This window comes from Oncorhynchus kisutch, linkage group LG15 (assembly GCF_002021735.2).
Source record: "Oncorhynchus kisutch isolate 150728-3 linkage group LG15, Okis_V2, whole genome shotgun sequence".
In the NCBI taxonomy this organism is placed as follows: domain Eukaryota; kingdom Metazoa; phylum Chordata; class Actinopteri; order Salmoniformes; family Salmonidae; genus Oncorhynchus; species Oncorhynchus kisutch.
In genome coordinates this window covers 66,920,519-66,938,519 of record NC_034188.2, presented here as the reverse complement: position 1 = coordinate 66,938,519, position 18,001 = coordinate 66,920,519, and the positions used below count along the sequence as shown (strand labels likewise).

The window sequence follows — 18,001 nt, the reverse complement described above, 5'->3', positions numbered from 1 at the left end:
TGTAGTAGTAAACAGTACCTCAGTAAAGTCATTCATAGCAACAATAATGACTCAAGTGAAGTTATAGTCCTCCATGATCATGAGTTACATTAACTGCATGTCTAGGAAATAGTTCACAAATAGTCAATATTCATGCAGTAATCCATGTTTATTAAAACGTAAAAATTGTATTCATTCATATTTGGCAACTAGAACTTGTACTTCAAACAATTACTGTAAGTCAAATGTCCATAGGAAAGAGACATTTTTGAAAGTATGATTTCATCTCGAAACAGTAATAAATAGATTGATCCCAATTGTTATAATAGCTACCTCTTCAGGGCTGCTGTGAATACTGAGAGGGTGTTATGGCATCATAGTCCAGTGGTCACAGTTTGAGGCTAGTGGTTCCCTCTATGGTTGGTTGGTTCCCACTTCTACCGTCTCTCTCCATGGTCCTCCTCCACCCAGGCCACTATCTTCCCCTCCCAGCCAGGCACCAGCGCTCCATCCTGGAACACCTGAGAACACCAACCAGAACCAGACAGGCATGCTCTTATAATATAAACTGTGACATATACAGGCACAGACAGTCTCTAAACACATACACTACATGACCAAAAGTATGTGAACACCTGCTCGTCGAACATCTCATTCCAAAATCATGGGCATTAATATGGGGTTGGTCCCCCCTTTTCTGCCAAAACAGCCTCCACTCTTCTGGGAAGGCTTTCCACTAGATGTTGAAACATTGCTGCAAGGACTTCCATTCAGCCACAAGGTCGGGCACTGATGTTGGGCGATTAGGCCTGGCTCGCAGTTGGTGTTCCAATTCATCCCAAAGGTGTTCGATGGGGTTGAGTTCAGGGCTCTGTGCAGGCAAATCAAGGTCTTCCACACCGATCTCGACAAACTATTTCTATACGGACCTCTTTGTGCACAGGAGCATTGTCATCCTGAAACAGGAAAGGGCCTTCCCCAAACTGTTGCCACAAAGTTGGAAGCACAGAATGGTATAGAATGTCATTGTACGCTGTAGCGTTAAGATTCCCCTTCGCTGTACCTAAGGAGCCTACCCCGAAGCATTATTCCTCCTCCAACAAACTTTACAGTTGGCACTATATACAGTGGGGCAAAAAAGTATTTAGTCAGCCACCAATTGTGCAAGTTCTCCCACTTAAAAAGACGAGAGAGGCCTGTAATTTTCATCATAGGTACACTTCAGCTATGACAGACAAAATGAAGAAAAAAAATCCCAAAATCACATTGTAGGATTTTTTATGAATTTATTTGCAAATTATGGTGGAAATAAGTATTTGGTCAATAACAAAAGTTTATCTCAATACTTTGTTATATACCCTTTGTTGGCAATGACAGAGGTCAAACGTTTTCTGTAAGTCTTCACAAGGTTTTCACACACTGTTGCTGGTATTTTAGCCCATTCCTCCATGCAGATCTCCTCTAGAGCAGTGATGTTTTGGGGCTGTTGCTGGGCAACACAGACTTTCAACTCCCTCCAAAGATGTTCTATGGGGTTGAGATCTGGAGACTGGCTAGGCCACTCCAGGACCTTGAAATGCTTCTTACGAAGCCAGTCCTTCATTGCCCGGGCGGTGTGTTTGGGATCATTGTCATGCTGAAAGACCCAGCCACGTTTCATCTTCAATGCCCTTGCTGATGGAAGGAGGTTTTCACTCAAAATCTCACGATACATGGCCTCATTCATTCTTTCCTTTACACGGATCAGTCGTCCTGGTCCCTTTGCAGAAAAACAGCCCCAAAGCATGATGTTTCCACCCCCATGCTTCACAGTAGGTATGGTGTTCTTTGGATGCAACTCAGCATTCTTTGTGCTCCAAACACTACGAGTTGAGTTTTTACCAAAAAGTTATATTTTGGTTTCATCTGACCATATGACATTCTCCCAATCTTCTTCTGGATCATCCAAATGCTCTCTAGCAAACTTCAGACGGGCCTGGACATGTACTGGCTTAAGCAGGGGGACACGTCTGGCACTGCAGGATTTGAGTCCCTGGCGGCGTAGTGTGTTACTGATGGCAGGCTTTGTTACTTTGGTCCCAGCTCTCTGCAGGTCATTCACTAGGTCCCCCCGTGTGGTTCTGGGATTTTTGCTCACCGTTCTTGTGATCATTTTGACCCCACGGGGTGAGATCTTGCGTGGAGCCCCAGATCGAGGGAGATTATCAGTGGTCTTGCATGTCTTCCATTTCCTAATAATTGCTCCCACAGTTGATTTCTTCAAACCAAGCTGCTTACCTATTGTAGATTCAGTCTTCCCAGCCTGGTGCAGGTCTACAATTTTGTTTCTGGTGTCCTTTGACAGCTCTTTGGTCTTGGCCATAGTGGAGTTTGGAGTGTGACTGTTTGAGGTTGTGGACCGGTGTATTTTATACTGATAACAAGTTCAAACAGGTGCCATTAAAACAGGTAACGAGTGGAGGACATAGGAGCCTCTTAAAGAAGACGTGACAGGTCTGTGAGAGCCAGACATCTTGCTTGTTTGTAGGTGACCAAATACTTATTTTCCACCATCATTTTCAAAGAAATTCATTAAAAATCCTACAATGTGATTTTCTGGATGTTTTTTCCTCATTTTGTCTGTCATAGTTGAAGTGTACCTATGTTGAAAATTACAGGCCTCTCTCATCTTTTTAAGTGGGAGAACTTGCACAATTGGTTGCTGACTAACTACTTCTTTGCCCCACTGTATTTATATATTCGTCAAGTAGCGTTCTCCTGGCATCTGCCAAACCAAAATTCATCCTTCAGACAGCCAGATGGTGAAGCGTGATTCATCACTCCAGAGAACGTGTTTCCACTTCTCCAGAGTCCAATGGCGGTGAGCTTTACACCAGTCCAGCTGACGTTTGGCATTGCGCATGGTGATCTTAGGCTTGTGTGCGGCTGCTCGTCCATGGAAAACCATTTCATGAAGCTCCCGACAAACAGTTATTGTGCTGAGGTTGCTTCCAGAGGCAGTTTGGAACTCAGTACTGAGTGTTGCAACCGAGGGCAGATGATTTTACACGCTACGCGCTGCAGCACTTGGTGGTCCCATTCTGTGAGGTGTGGCCTACCACTTCGCGGCTGAGCCGTTGTTGCTCTTAGATGTTTCCACTTCACATTAACAGCACTTACAGTTGACTGGGGCAGCTCTAACATGGCAGAAATTTGACCAACTGACCTGTTGGAAAGGTGGCATTCTATGACCGTGTCATGTTGAAAGTCACTGAGCTCTTCAGTAAGGCCATTCTACTGCCAATGTTTGTCTATGGAGATTGCATAGATGTGTGCTCAATTTTATACACCTGTCAGCAACGGATGTGGCTGAAATAGCCGAATCCACTAATTTGAAGCTGTGTCCACACACTCTTGTATATATACAGTTGAAGTCGGAAGTTTAGAAATCAATCCAGAACAACAGCAAAGGACCATGTGAAGATGCTGGAGGAAACAGGTACAAAAGTATCTATATCCACAGTAAAACGAGTCCTATATCAACATAACCTGAAAGGCTGCTCAGCAAGGAAGAAGCCACTGCTCCAAAACCGGCATAAAAAAGCCAGACTACGGTTTGCAACTGCACATGGGGACAAACATCAGACTTTTTGGAGAAATGTCCTCTGGTCTGATGAAACTTAAATAGAACTGTTTGGCCATAATGACCATCGTTATATTTGGAGGAAAAAGGGGGATGCTTGCAAGCCGAAGAACACTATCCCAACCGTGAAGCACGGGGGTGGAATCATGTTGTGGCGGTGCTTTGCTGCAGGAGGGACTGGTGCACTTCACAAAATAGATGGCATCATGAGGAAAGAAAAGTATGTGGATATATTGAAGCAACATCTCAAGACAGTTAAAGCTTGGTCGCAAATGGATCTTCCAAATGGACAATGACCCCAAGCATACTTCCAAAGTTGTGGCAAAATGGCTTAAGGACAACAAAGTCAAGGTATTGGAGTGGCCATCACAAAGCCCTGACCTCAATCCTATAGAACATTAGTGGGCAAAACTGAAAAAGGTGCAAGCAAGGAGGCCTAGAAACCTGACTCAGTTACACCAGCTCTGTCAGGAGGAATGGGCCAAAATTCACCCAACGTATTGTGGGAAGCTTGTGGAAGGCTACCTGAAACGTTTGACCCAAGTTAAACTATTTAAAGGCAATGCTACCAAATACTGTTGAGTGTATGTAAACTTCTGACCGACTGGGAATGTGATGAAAAAAATAAAAGCTGAAATAAATCGTTCTCTCAACTATTATTCTGACATTTCACATTCTTAAAATAAAGTGGTGATCCTAACTGACCTTAAACAGGGAATTTTTAATAGGATTAAATGTCAGGAATTGTGAAAAACTGAGTTGAAATGTATTTGGCTAAGGTGTATGTAAACCTCCGATTTCAACTGTTGTTTATCAACTATAGAGAATCCTCGTCTCTATGATCTATTGCCAATTCCATGTGTTTTATCTTTTCATTTTGGTCATTGTCATTTCTGCCTCAGTGGTTGACCCTATCTTAATGTAACCCCAAAGCTGTAATCCAAAACATGCCTACCTCCTCCTTCACAGTCCCAAACTCTGGGTCGAGGGCTTTGAAGTGGTACCTGAAGCTACCCTGGCGGTCCACCGCTGCCTTGAAGTCTCTCAGAGTCACCTCACCCAGCCTAACAGCACAGCACAGTCCCACTGTCAGATGGCATCATGGTACATTGATCTGTGCAGAGACACAGACATGCACATTCCCTCACAACGCTACGGCACATAGACACACAACACACACACCAATGACACACATGCATGCATTCAATACCCTAAAAATATACATGTGTACTAACATATACATTAACATCCAGGCAGCACGCAACCATACAACACAAAGATACACATGCAATGGACATCTTCAAGACCCAACAAGGGATTCTAGATTCGTACCTTTTGGAGATGTTGACCAGGAAAGGAGTGAGTGAGCGATCAGTGAAGTAGAGGACTTTAGTGGAGACTGTGGAGTCCAGGCCAGGGCTACTGTGGGAGTGAGCTATTTCTGAAAACAAAAACATATTGGTCGGCTTACTGGCTACAGCTTAAAGACAGGATTGATTGATTTAATTTGCCAATGAAAAAACATACACATAGTACATATATGAAAATAAAAATGACAGGGCCGTCACAAGAAAGTCATACTTATTTCCATGGTGCTAAAACAGTATATTACATAGATACAGACACGTGACATAGATACAGACACATGACATAGATACAGACACATGACATAGATAGACTCATGACATAGATACAGACACATGACATAGATACAGACACATGACATAGATACAGACACATGACATAGACACAGACACATGACATAGATAGACACATGACATAGATACAGACACATGACATAGATAGACACATGACATAGATACAGACACATGACATGGATACAGACACATGACATAGATAGACACATGACATAGATACAGACACATGACATAGATAGACACATGACATAGATACAGACACGTGACATAGATACAGACACATGACATAGATACAGACACATGACATAGATAGACTCATGACATAGATACAGACACATGACATAGATAGACACATGACATAGATACAGACACATGACATAGATAGACACATGACATAGATACAGACACATGACATAGACACATTTTTTATTTCTGTTTCTATTGCTCGATCATTAGCCAGCGTAAGATCCTTTTTAAATGAAGTTGTGATTTTGATTTGATTTATTAGGATCCCCCATTAGCCGACACCGATGGCGACAGCTAGCCTTACTGAGGTCCGACACATTACGAAACAGACAATACAGGCAAAAGACCTTACAATTTGCATGCATTTAAAAACATTAACATGTAGTGTGTGCATTGAATTAGTTAAACATACATGTCAGTACATACACACAACAAGTAGGTCACATGGGGAGAGGCGTTGTGCCTTGAAGTGTTGCTTTATTTGTTTTTTGAAACCAGGTTTGCTGTTTACTTGTGCTATATAAGATGGAAGGGAGTTCCATGCACTCATGGCTCTGCATAATACTGTACGTTTGCTTGAATTTGTTCTGGCCCTGGGGACTGTGAAAACACCCCTGGTGGCATGTCTGTTGGGGTAAGTGTGTGTGTAAGTTGACTATGCAAACCATTTGGAATTTCCAACACAAGAAGTGACACAGTCAGTCTTTCCTCAACTCTTAGCCAAGAGAGACTGGCATGTATAGTATTAATATTATCTTTCTGATTACAACAAGAGCAAGATGTGTCGCTCTGTTCTGGGTCAGCTGCAGCTTAACTAGGTCTTTCTTTGTAGCACTTGACCATATGACTGGACAATAATCAAGATAAGATAAAACTAGAGCCTGCAGGATTTGCTTTGTGGAGTGTGGTGTCAAAAAAGCAGAGCATCTCTTTATTACAGACAGACCTCTCCCCATCTTTACAACCATTGAATCTATATTTTTTGACCATGACAGTTTACAATCTAAGGTTACAACAAGTAATTTAGTCTCCTCAACTATGGTCGGCATGGCTTTGAGTTGCTGTGATAGTTTGTTCCACTCAACAGCGTCAGTATATAAAAAGGTGTTCTTACCAGATAGACTATTACATTTAAAACGGGCAATATCAGGGTCTATTGCTCTGGTGTTGTATTGGTGGAAATCTCTAATATAAGTCAAATAATTTGAGAGGTACCTGGAGGCTGAGTCTTCAATAATTTTGTGGACCAGACCAAGTTGGATTAATATGACCCTTTTCTCTACAGATAGCCAGCCTAGCTAATTAAAATCCTCAATAGCTCCTAACATGTGCTCAATGTAATTGAATTACACAATTATATAAAGTTGCATGAAGAGAATTAGCAAGGTTGTTGAGAACGGCAAAACAAACGGTACATCTTACTTGAGCTGGGTGGCCATGAGTCCCTGTCTGTGGGGTTGGCTCTTCGTCCTGGTGACTTGTACTGACCCTACAAGAAGACAGAGTCTCAGTTACTAAGAGAAATGCCAATTCAATCAGTCACGATGTGCACACGATAAACACGATTATCACATCAGGTGCATAATATCACGCTAACAACACACACACAGCACCCTTCTCTGTGGTCCTCTGTGTGTATTGCTGTGTGTGTGTGTATGTACCCCTCTGTCCTGCTGCCTGCGGCGTGTGTCGAGTGTGTATAGGCGGTCCATGAGACTGGCCACCCCTTGCTCCAGTGTGTCCAGGGTGTGATGCTGAGGGTCGTGACCTGAGAAGCCATCCCTCAGACTACGCAAGGCCTCCCTTACCAGCTGCAGTTCCTCCCCCTGCTAACACACACACAAACGCACACACACACATAATGACATAAAGGCACATTTGAAGGTTGTTGATCAAAGAAACAGCTATAATGATGACATGAAACATATTTAAAACACACATTTAATGAATCACCCCCTCCCTCCAACCAACATGTAAACACATGTAGGAAATGTTCATAGGTGTGCATGACTCACCGCTGTGTGTTGGAAGGCCGGACCAGGGGGTGGGCCCACAGAGTTACTGTACCCACTCTTTTCACTCCTAGATGACTGAAGAAAAACAGATGTAATATATCTTACCAACTTCACAAGCTACAATGAATACATGTCATTTACTGTAAGTGACGTGGAAGCAGTTTGATTATGGTACCATACCCTATGGCTTCCTTCATTAGAGTTGTGCCGAGCATCGTCCAGTTTCAATTGCTGTTGCTGAAGTAGTCTATCCTTTTTTCCAAGTTTCTGCTGGTTTTATAGACATATCACTGTGATATCTGTGATACTTTGATTCATTTCAACCACATAATCATATCCAAATGTTAAAGTATGTTAAAATTGAAAATGTTCTGATCTTACCTCATATTCACTGAGCAGTTTGTTCCGATCGCTCAACTTCCGTTTGAGCTCTGCCTACAAATATACAAATATATACTTATATTTGTAATGTGGATGAACAAAACATTTTGTGAATATTTGAATACATAAATAGATAGAGCCATTGAATATAAAGGTCAAATATTCATTCTAAATGTCAACGTATGTATTATCATATAATTTGACTCACGTTCTCCCCCTCCAGTTGCTCTTTGTCCATACTGCACCTCAGTAGCTCCTGCTTCAGCTGCAGTACCGCAGCCTCCTGTACAGACATACGCTGCTGAAGAGCATCCTAATGAGGAAAGGCAGATCAAAGACAACGCTAGAGAGGCTGGCTTGCCTACCAAAGAGTAAGGACCCACGAATATGGATCATTATGAAGCCTTAAACAGAGCACACAACTCTTCTGTAAAGGAACAGTGGAGGCTAAAAGGTTCTGTTTCTCTACCCAGAGCTGGCATGAGAACTGAATAAAAGCCACTCATCTATGTAACAATCCAAACAAACTGAAGGGTTTGACTGGCAGGTTTTTACCTTAATGGCCTGAAGGTGGCGTGCCTCCTGCTTGTGCCTCAGAAGCTCCCTCTGAGATGACAGAGAGACAGACAGACTCAGAGACATTTCATTAGGGGAAGGTATGTGCTCTGAAAGCAGCTCATCCACATTAAGCCCAATGACTTTTGCTTACTGTACCTTCAGATCAAGAGCCTCCTCCATGCTTTGGTCCAGACGACTGCGGATTAGAACCTTCAAAGCGAGGGGATGAGAGGCATTATGTGAAAATAGAGAAATGCCAGAGCTTATAAAGAGACGGTGGCCTGGCATGAAAGCAGGCTAAGCAGATAACGGACTCATTCACACTTCTACAGTATCTGCGTCTTTTCTGGACTCTAGAGTGACAGTAAAAACATTATAGCGTGCCAGAGTCTGACACTGCTACATCACAGTGAGTGGATGAACATGCCATACTATCTAAAGTGAATGTAGAGAGAGGATGGGGGCGGACACAGTACCAGCTGCTGCTCAGAGTTAGCCCTGCTATCCCCGAAGCCCATGGAGACATCCTGCTCGTCCTCAGGGAGAGAGCCGTGCAGCAGTAGAGCCTGGAGAGAGAAGAGAGGGATGGACACATACTGTACACATAAGATAAAGCCTACACACCCAGAATACATTTCACAGTATAAACACACACCAGAGAGAAATAAAGCCTGTTGACCACATCACATGCATGCATAAAAACATGTCAGACACACACACACACCGATATGGATGTACGACCTCACATACACCACAAGGCTGCCAACCTGAACTGGACAGTGAACATAGAGCAAATGCTTGGCTTGGACATGATCACACTTTCATGTGATCATCCGAAGTTGGGCAGGGTGGGGTAGAGGTGGGGGGGGGGGGTGATTTTTATACCTGACAGGATAGATTAGATTGTGCTAGATTAAGAGCACTCAGATCCTTGATACCAGATTATGTTTGGATGATCACAATCTCATTGTATACTTACCTTAGCTGGAGTCTTGGAGGGATACATCTTATACATACTAAAGATGTTCACATAAAGCTATGTTTGTATGTCTGACAGTGTATCTATCTGTGTGTACAGTATCTGTATGAGTGTGTGTGTTAAGGTTATTATAGTTTTGTGTTTTTATATTTGTTTTTCTTCTATTAGTTTAAACATTTTCATTTGAAATCAGTTTAGTTTCAGTTAGTTTTCAGTTCCATTTTACTCATTTTCATTTAGTTATTGTATCATAAAAACATTTCAATTTAGTTTTTATATTATATCGTTTTAGTGTTAGGGACAGAACGAAGCCTATGCGTGGGAGGCTAGGAGCCATTTATGTGTTGCAAAGTGTTTGGGTTTTTTGGGAGGTCACTTCTTGACCCTGTGCGGCAGTAATGCATAAGGTGCTGGGTCAGGTCATAGGTTAGGATAGGTTTGAAGGTAGACTCAGCGAGATGACGTAGATGCACCAAGTAACAGTAGTAGTGGGTCAATTTCTGCAACAACCAGGAGCGCTGAAGCGCGAGGCTAAACTTCTCAGCTGATTCTTATCAGATGCACCTCCCCTACTTCACTCCTCGACTTTCGTCTACAGACGGTTGGTTTAGCCTTACCATTCAAACGCACACAATATCTGTGGTGCTGCTCGTGGCAAAGTCATCTCACTGAGTCTATCTTTAAATGATTAAGTAAATGTCTAACCCACCAGATTCAGAAGCTTGAAAACCCCATTAGAAAAAAAGCTTGTAAATTCTAAAACTGAACATACAGTGCATTTGGAAAGTATTCAGACCACTTGACTTTTTCCATATTTTGTTACATTACAGCCTTATTCTAAAATTGATTAAATACATGTTTCCCTCTCAATCATAAATCTACACACACATAATGACATAGCGAAAACAGGTTTTTTGAATACTTATTTGCATAAGTATTCAGGCCCTTTGCTATGAGACTTGAAATTGAGCCCAGGTGCATCCTGTTTCCATTAATCACCCTTGAGATGTTTCTACAACTTCATTGGAGTCCACCTGTGGTGAATGCAATTGACTGGACATGATTTGGAAAGGCACACACCTGTCTACATAAGTTCCCACAGTTGACAGTGCATGTCAGAGCAAAAACCAAGCCATGAGGTCGAAGGAATTGTACGTAGAGCTCCGAGACAGGATTGTGTCGAGGCACAGATCTGGGGAAGGGTCCAAAAATAATTCTGCAGCATTGAAGGTCCCCAAGAAAACAGTGGCCTCCATCATTCTTAAATGGAAGAAGTTTTGAACCACCATGACACCATTCCTAGAGCTGGCCACCCGACGAAATATAGCAATCGGGAGAGAAGGGCCTTGGTCAGGGAGGTGACCAAGAACCTGATGGTCACTCCTCTGTGGAGAACCTTACAGAAGGACAACCATCTCTGCAGCACTCCACTAATTAGGCCTTTATGTGGCCAGAGAGAAGCTACTCCTCAGTAAAAGGCACATGACAGCACGCTTGGAGTTCAGGACTCTCAGACCATGATTAACATCTGGTCTGATGAAACCAAGATTGAACTCTTTGGCCTGAATGCCACATCTGGAGGAAACCTGGCACCATCCCTACGGTGAAGCATGGTGGTGGTAGCATCATGCTGTGGGGATGTTTTTCAGCAGTAGGGAGTGGGTGATAAGTCAGGATTGAGGGAAAGATTAATGGAAAAAAGAGATCCTTGATGAAAACCTGCTTCAGAGCGCTCATGACCTCAGACTTGGGTGAAGGTTCACCTTCCAACAGGACAACGACCGTAAGCACACAGCCAAGACAACACAGAACACAGGAGTGGCTTCGGGACAAGTCTCTGAATGACATTGAGTGGCCCAGCCAGAGCCAGGACTTGAACCCGATCGAACATCTCTGGAGAGACCTGAAAATAGCTGTGCAGCGACGCTCCACATCCAACCTAACAGAGTTTGAGAAGATCTGCAGAGAAAAGTGGGAGAAACTCTCCAAATACATGTGTGCCAAGCTTGTAGCGTCATACCCAAGAAGACTCCAGGCTGTAATCACTGCAAACGGTGCTTCAACAAAGTACTGAGTTAAGGGTCTGAACACTTTTTGCTTTGTCATTATGGGGTATTGTGTGTGGATTGATGAGGGGGGGAAACAATTTAATCAATTTTAGAATGAGGCTGTAACTTAACAAAATGTGGAAACAGTCAAGAGGCCTGAATACTTTCCGAATGCAATGTAATTCATGATGGTTTTTATTTATTATTTATTTTAGTTCGTTTTATAGCCAAATACAATAGTTTCAGTATAATTTGAGTTTTTGAAACAGGTTTGTTAATTATTTTATTTCAGGTACCTAATTGTTTTAGTTTTAGTTTACTACAATATTGCGTGTGTGTGTGTGTGTGTGTGTGTGTGTGTGTGTGTGTGTGTGTGTGTGTGTGTGTGTGTGTGTGTGAGGAGTCTTTAGTTACCTGTAGACGGAACACCATCCTCCTGGCCTCCTGCATCTCTTTTTCCAGCTGCTCCTGGTGACACTCCAGCTGCTCCTCCCATGATCTCTCCTCCTCTGGCCCACTATGCCCCGGGGTCGGACACAGGCCACAGAGAGACAACACCTCTTCTGGAGGGCAGACACACAGACGGACAGCCGGACAAACAGACAGAGGGAGAGATGGAGGCATGGACAGATAAACAGAGACAGACCGGGCATGATAAAACGTCAGTTTTGTAGCAGATAAATCAAATGGAAACAGATTTCAGGAACGAGCAAATTAATGTGCAGCCAACCTGTATCAGATTTCCTTTCCGTCAACTCTGATTTGTCATCTCCAGGCTCGGCGTGGTCTTCAGATTGAGCTGAGATAAATACTTCTTTAGGAGTGTCTGTGGACTGAGCGATGATGTACTCTTCTTTAGGGGAGTGTGCAGGGCTGGCTGAACTGAGGCTGCAACAGTTTGTGGGAAAGACAAGAATAAGGAATGAGTTTGTTTGCTGCTGAGCCAAATTAAATTAAATAAATACATATTCATGGAAGACATTCTTCTTGAAATGACATATACTGTAAATGCCATCTAGACTAAGCAATATTTCAACAGAATGATACACTGAACAACACTCCCTCTGTATTCATTTGGACAGTGAAGCTAAAACTTTTAATATGGCTCTATACTCCAGCATTTTGGATTTGAGATCAAATGTTTCACATGCGACAGACATTATGTTTTAAAATACACTCAAATAAGAGATGACATTCTGTATAGTGACCGAATAGTGGCCCAAAATGCTGGAATATAGAGCCAAATTAAAAGTTTCACTGTCCATCAACCAATCAAATCAAATGTTATCGCCGAATATAGCAGGTGTCGACAGTGAAATGCTTACTTACAAGCCCTAAACCAACAATGCAGTTTTAAGAAAAATAAGTATTTAGAAAGTATTTACTAAAATAAACAGAAGTAAAATAGAAAAATAAGAAAAATAACAAATAATTGAGCAATAATAAAATAACATTAGCGAGGCTATATACAGGGGGTACCGATACAGAGTCAATGTGCGGGGGCAAAGGTTAGTCCAGGTAATTGAGATAATATGTTAATGTAGGTAGAGTTAAAGTGACAACGCATAGATAATAAACAGAGTAGTAGCATTTTTTGGGCCTTCAAATACGGAGGGGGGTGTAAGTAAACACATAGATGGAATTTGTTTGTTCATTTATTCATTCATTCGTTCAACTTAATTGACACAAACATAAGTGACTGTCCAAAATATTAAGTTTTACTTAAATTAAAATGCACTTTACAGGCAACTTCAGACAAATGGGACACATTTGAGTCAAACAACTAACTATTTCCTTTTTCAAACAGCCAGATAGGGGCGGGATTTAGAAACATGCTGTTTTAGTTTTTGTAACAACGCATTCTTAGGATTGTTTTTTCCTCCGGAGACATCAGTTCAAAACTGGCAATGATTTCAATGTCTCTGAGAGGATGAGTTCCTCTTTCAGAATGTCCTGAGTCTGTTATGTACTCAGTCTGTATGTTATGATGATCTTTGGCTGTTCTGAGTACATTCCAAGCACCCTGAGGTCTGGGCCTCTTGTCATGTTCCCTCATGTGTTTTTTAGAAATGGGATCCAGCCACATGTGGTCTATAACCCCAGGCATTAGATATGGCTCCCAGAGGGGGGATTCCGTGATCCCTTTCTTCATATCTGTGGGAAAACAACCATGCTTCTGTCTGTGTGGACCAAATTGACCACCATTTGGAGATGGGCAGTACTTCTGTTACATGTATTTGAAATGTATTTTGCATATTTTTTCATTTGTATTTCACTGGCCTAGACTACAGTCCAATGTATTTTCTAACAAGATACTTCAGAGAGCTGCATTTTGTATTATTAAAATACTTTTCAACAGTCCTGCAAGAGAATTATATAGAGCATATTTCTTACAAAATAAGTTGAAATTTCAAAAAGGTTGTGTTCACACATGTATTTGTTTGATTTACAACTGCACAGGACATTTGACTGAAATAGTCTATGATTCCTTTTGTGTTTTTTGCCTACTTTAAATGTATTTTTTGACTGACTTTTCTGTATTGTTGATAATAGTATTTCTTATTTTATTTTCATACATTCTTTTGGGTATTTTATAACAAGATACATTTCAATGTATTTTTGCCTATCTCTACAGTCATTCATATTTTTATTCAAATGTGATCTCGTTCGGGGGTGGAGCTCATTAGAATAATAATATTTAGCATGCTTTGCAAGTGTGTCACACCCTGATCTGTTTCACCTGTCCTTGTGCTTGTCTCCACCCCCCTCCAGGTGTCACCCATCTTCCCCATTATCCCCTGTGTATTTATACATGTGTTCTCTTGTCTGTTGCCAGTTCGTCAGGTCTTACCAGCATGCTTTCCCGTCTTCCTTTTGCTCAAGTTCTGTTTCCTAGTTTTCTGGGTTCTGACTATTCTGCCTGTACTGACCCCGAGCCTGCCTGCCATCCTGTACCTGCCTGACTCTGACTTGATCACGAACCCTGCCCTTTGCCTGCCCCGTGTGTACAATAACTCATCTGAGATCTGTACTATCTGCCTCCTGTGTCTGTATCCGAGTCATATCCTGAGTCGTGATAAAGTGTTTATTTTTACATCTACATTAGCATTTGTTATTTAGCATCGATAGCAACTTACAGTCAGTGCATTCAATCATAGTAGAAACAACCACATTATCACTGTCATAGCATGTAAAATGCTTTTGTTACCATTACTGAAAATGTTGTTACGGTTAAGTGTGTACTTGCAAATTTATTTTGTATTTGAAAATACAAGATACTTGTATTTTAATTCAGTACAATACTTTGCAAAAGTATTATGTATGTTATTTTGATACATTGGTTTTTAGGGTATTTTGTAATTAATTGTATTTTGTATTTGTATTTTATAATTGTTGCCAGTTTCTGCCACTATTAAACCTAAAACCCTTAGACATTACATGTTGAAAAGGGGAAAGAGACTATGTTCAAATCTTTCTTAAGAGAAATGCAAGATGGGTGGATTATGATGGATTGCATTTATGTAACCATATGTTAATTAGTGTGAAGCGTAATGTTGACATGAGTAATTAGACTCACATTACAGTCTGTGTGAGATTAATGTCTGGTTTAATGTAGTTAGGAAGGCATCCGTCTTCTTTAAACAAACCATACAACTCTATGCACAAGGACTACTTTTAAAAATGTCTACTGAAAATATATATATAAAAAACACCTTTATTGAAGAACAGAATGAATGTTTGTATCGTCATTCTGTTCCCAAACTTTGCATCTGCACTATTCTTCAAGTAAAGGTGTTTTTGTAAAATGTTCAGTGGAAATTGTTAAAAGTAGTCCTTGTGCATATAGTTATATGGTTTGTTAACTTTGCAATCACTGGTTTTTTGTTTGACATACATTTTAAAGTGAAACATCTGAGTCTCAGCATCACTCTGTTTCAATGGAATTACCCTTTATCCACCCTTTATCCATTCACTAACACTGTGAACAGAGGGGGATTAATTAGGGTTAATTGGGCCCCAGGAGGGTCTGTATGTGCTCTCTTACTGTGCCTCAGCTGTAAATGATTAATACTGTATGTGGAGGCAGGTACCATATGATGCTTGCTTGGATTGATATGTAATTGAGTTGGTAGGGATGTATGGTAGATACAGTATTATGACTTCAATAGAGTTGTGACAATTAGGTTATATACCATTTACATATCATATTCAGGAAGTTTGGGACGTTTTCTGTCATAAGGGGCCTACTTTGTTGATTCTACTGAACTGCTGAGAAACAGGGACAGTAGGTTCCATAAGCAGAGCCTCTGTGGTCTGGTGGCCATCTTATCTGATTCACCTGAAGTGGTTATGCCTAAGTACTCACCATTGATAAACAATGCAAATCATTTCAAATAATCTTGTAATAAGAACTACAGGCAAAGGATGAAGGACATGCCAACCAATGTTCTGTGTAAATCTCTCATCGTGGCACCGCCCTTCCTTTGTCCTGGGTAGTTTTATCGCTACATATTCTACTTTCTGTGGATTTCCCTTAAAAGATGTACCCTGCTGATCTGTTGTGCCAACTGAAACACAACATACAGTAGAGATACATAGATTAGCAAGAGATTAGCATTTGAATGTCTTTTTTAATCCCTTTATATCAAATCAAGTAAATCTTCTTGAAATAACATGTTTTTAATTCAAATATGTCTTCAATTTAACTGAATGAGCATTGATTTAACTTTTCAATTGTATATCTGAAAGAGGATCACATGCACCTGTGGCCTATTTTACACTATAATGTCATTTGTGTATTTACTGTAAATATATTTTGGGTTGGAAATAAAACCTCCACTATGGTGGGCAAATATTAAACATAAATGATCCTAATCTCTGGAACTAAATACTGTATAACACTAAAACACCATGTGAGATTGGACAAGCCCATATACAGCGTGATGCTAATCAGTCTGATCAAAGTAAATCTGAGATGTAAGCCGATCTGCAAATGGAAATCACAGCAATGCCAAACACTGTAGTTATCCGTTGCTAGGCAATATCACTCATTCAGCTCACATAGACTATATATTCTGTTCCAGACAAACAACTACACGGACGCACAGTATCCATACCAGAGAGGCACGCCCACACCTACATTCAGACAAAAGCCGAAAATGATGTGAACTACTCCATTTCTACGAGCTATCACACTATGATTAGTTTCTCTAAAACGTGTTACATAAATGTATAGTGTAGGAACATAGGATAATATTGATTAGACAAATAAATGACATCTTCTAAATGACATAGTGCTTGCACTGTATCGAGGTGTCATAACCACTCCCCTCACTGTAAAGGTAGCACCATACTGTCAAGGCACATGTAGAGGCACTGGTCAATGAATAAACACTGCATTTCTATATTACAACCACTGATTGTAACAACGAGAAGGAGAGAGACAGGTATGTTTTGTAAATCAAGAGATAATGCAAATCATTTGTGAAATCCAACTCTTACCATTTCATCTGTTTGGCTCCCATGCTGGTTAGTTGCACTCTTTACCTCCCATTCAGCCTCTGCCCTGCATGTGGGTGATGCTGCCCTAGTCAGTCAGAAACATAGCCCCCAAACAACCCCAGCAGCAGGGGTGGGTGCAGCACTGCCAACACTAACCAGCAGACTGAGCCTCCACGTCGCAGACACTACTGTGTGCAATTTGCAATAACAGCGAACAGCATACTCAAATCCTCTCCAGCATATTCCCTACATAAAGCTACAAATCCTAATCAACAGCCCTGGACTCTTCTCTAAATCACTCCCTGGAAGAACCCAATGGAAATCCTGTCTCAATCCCTCCCAGCCTGTGGCAGAAGGGAGAGGATTGGTGTTCAGGCTCACCAGCGGCTGAATTCTGCCTGGTTTTTCAGAACACACTCCCCCTGTGGCTGAGCTCTCCTCCTCCATATATTTTCTCAATTTTTTTCTCTCACCCTCACGCTATATCTTCCTTCCTCCGCCTCACAGTATTTCTAGTGCTCAGCCACACAGACTTTTTTCTCTGTCCCTTGTTCTTTCAGTGAGCAGTAAGGCTGTCATACATAACTCTGTCGGAGTGTTTACCCTCCCCCTCCCACACTCTCTTTCATACATCCCCCTCCCACACTCTTCCCCTCTCACTAGAGGAGGGGGTTTGCATGTGCTGCTACTGTAGCTGAAATGGGACATATCTCCTTTGCATTGGGCTGTTAATCTACAGTATATTCTAGGCTAACACTGTGTGGTTTGTGGTTTCCAACTGAACCATGGCTGATTCTAAATCACAGGTTTGCATGGAGCCACATCAAACAAGTTGAAGCATGTGTGAGTGGGTAATGATATATTATCTTAGAGTGAGTACCTCAAACAACCAGATCGAGGATACTGGGACATATAATGCTTAAGCATGGATAATAATAGTATTTTAAAGCTATAATCATAGCATGTGACATTAACTATATGATTTGGATAAATAAGCATCCGTTTTCTATTAA

At 41.4% G+C, this 18,001-nt stretch overlaps 1 protein-coding gene across 6 annotated transcripts; it reads right to left on the bottom strand.

Moving 5' to 3' along the window:
* Positions 1 to 129: 129 nt before the first annotated feature.
* LOC109905734 (dixin-A-like) lies at positions 130 to 17,609 on the bottom strand. 6 transcript variants are annotated; one of them, XM_031790871.1, is made up of 15 exons: positions 16,989 to 17,609; positions 12,217 to 12,374; positions 11,901 to 12,049; positions 8,936 to 9,025; positions 8,616 to 8,669; positions 8,457 to 8,507; positions 8,110 to 8,214; positions 7,902 to 7,955; positions 7,701 to 7,787; positions 7,521 to 7,595; positions 7,167 to 7,331; positions 6,928 to 6,994; positions 4,934 to 5,042; positions 4,557 to 4,665; positions 130 to 500 (listed from the first exon to the last, which is right to left on the bottom strand). In XM_031790871.1, the coding sequence occupies exons 1-15, from the start codon at positions 17,009 to 17,011 to the stop codon at positions 417 to 419; spliced, it is 1,380 nt and encodes a 459-aa protein (XP_031646731.1). In that variant the 5' UTR covers positions 17,012 to 17,609; the 3' UTR covers positions 130 to 416. The 6 variants fall into 6 exon arrangements, with proteins under 6 accessions (XP_031646731.1, XP_031646730.1, XP_020358863.1 ...); XM_031790870.1 differs by having other exon boundaries at positions 7,167 to 7,334; positions 7,701 to 7,790; positions 11,901 to 12,046; positions 16,989 to 17,590; XM_020503274.2 differs by having other exon boundaries at positions 7,167 to 7,334; positions 7,701 to 7,790; positions 16,989 to 17,589.
* Between the last annotated feature and the right edge of the window lie 392 nt (positions 17,610 to 18,001).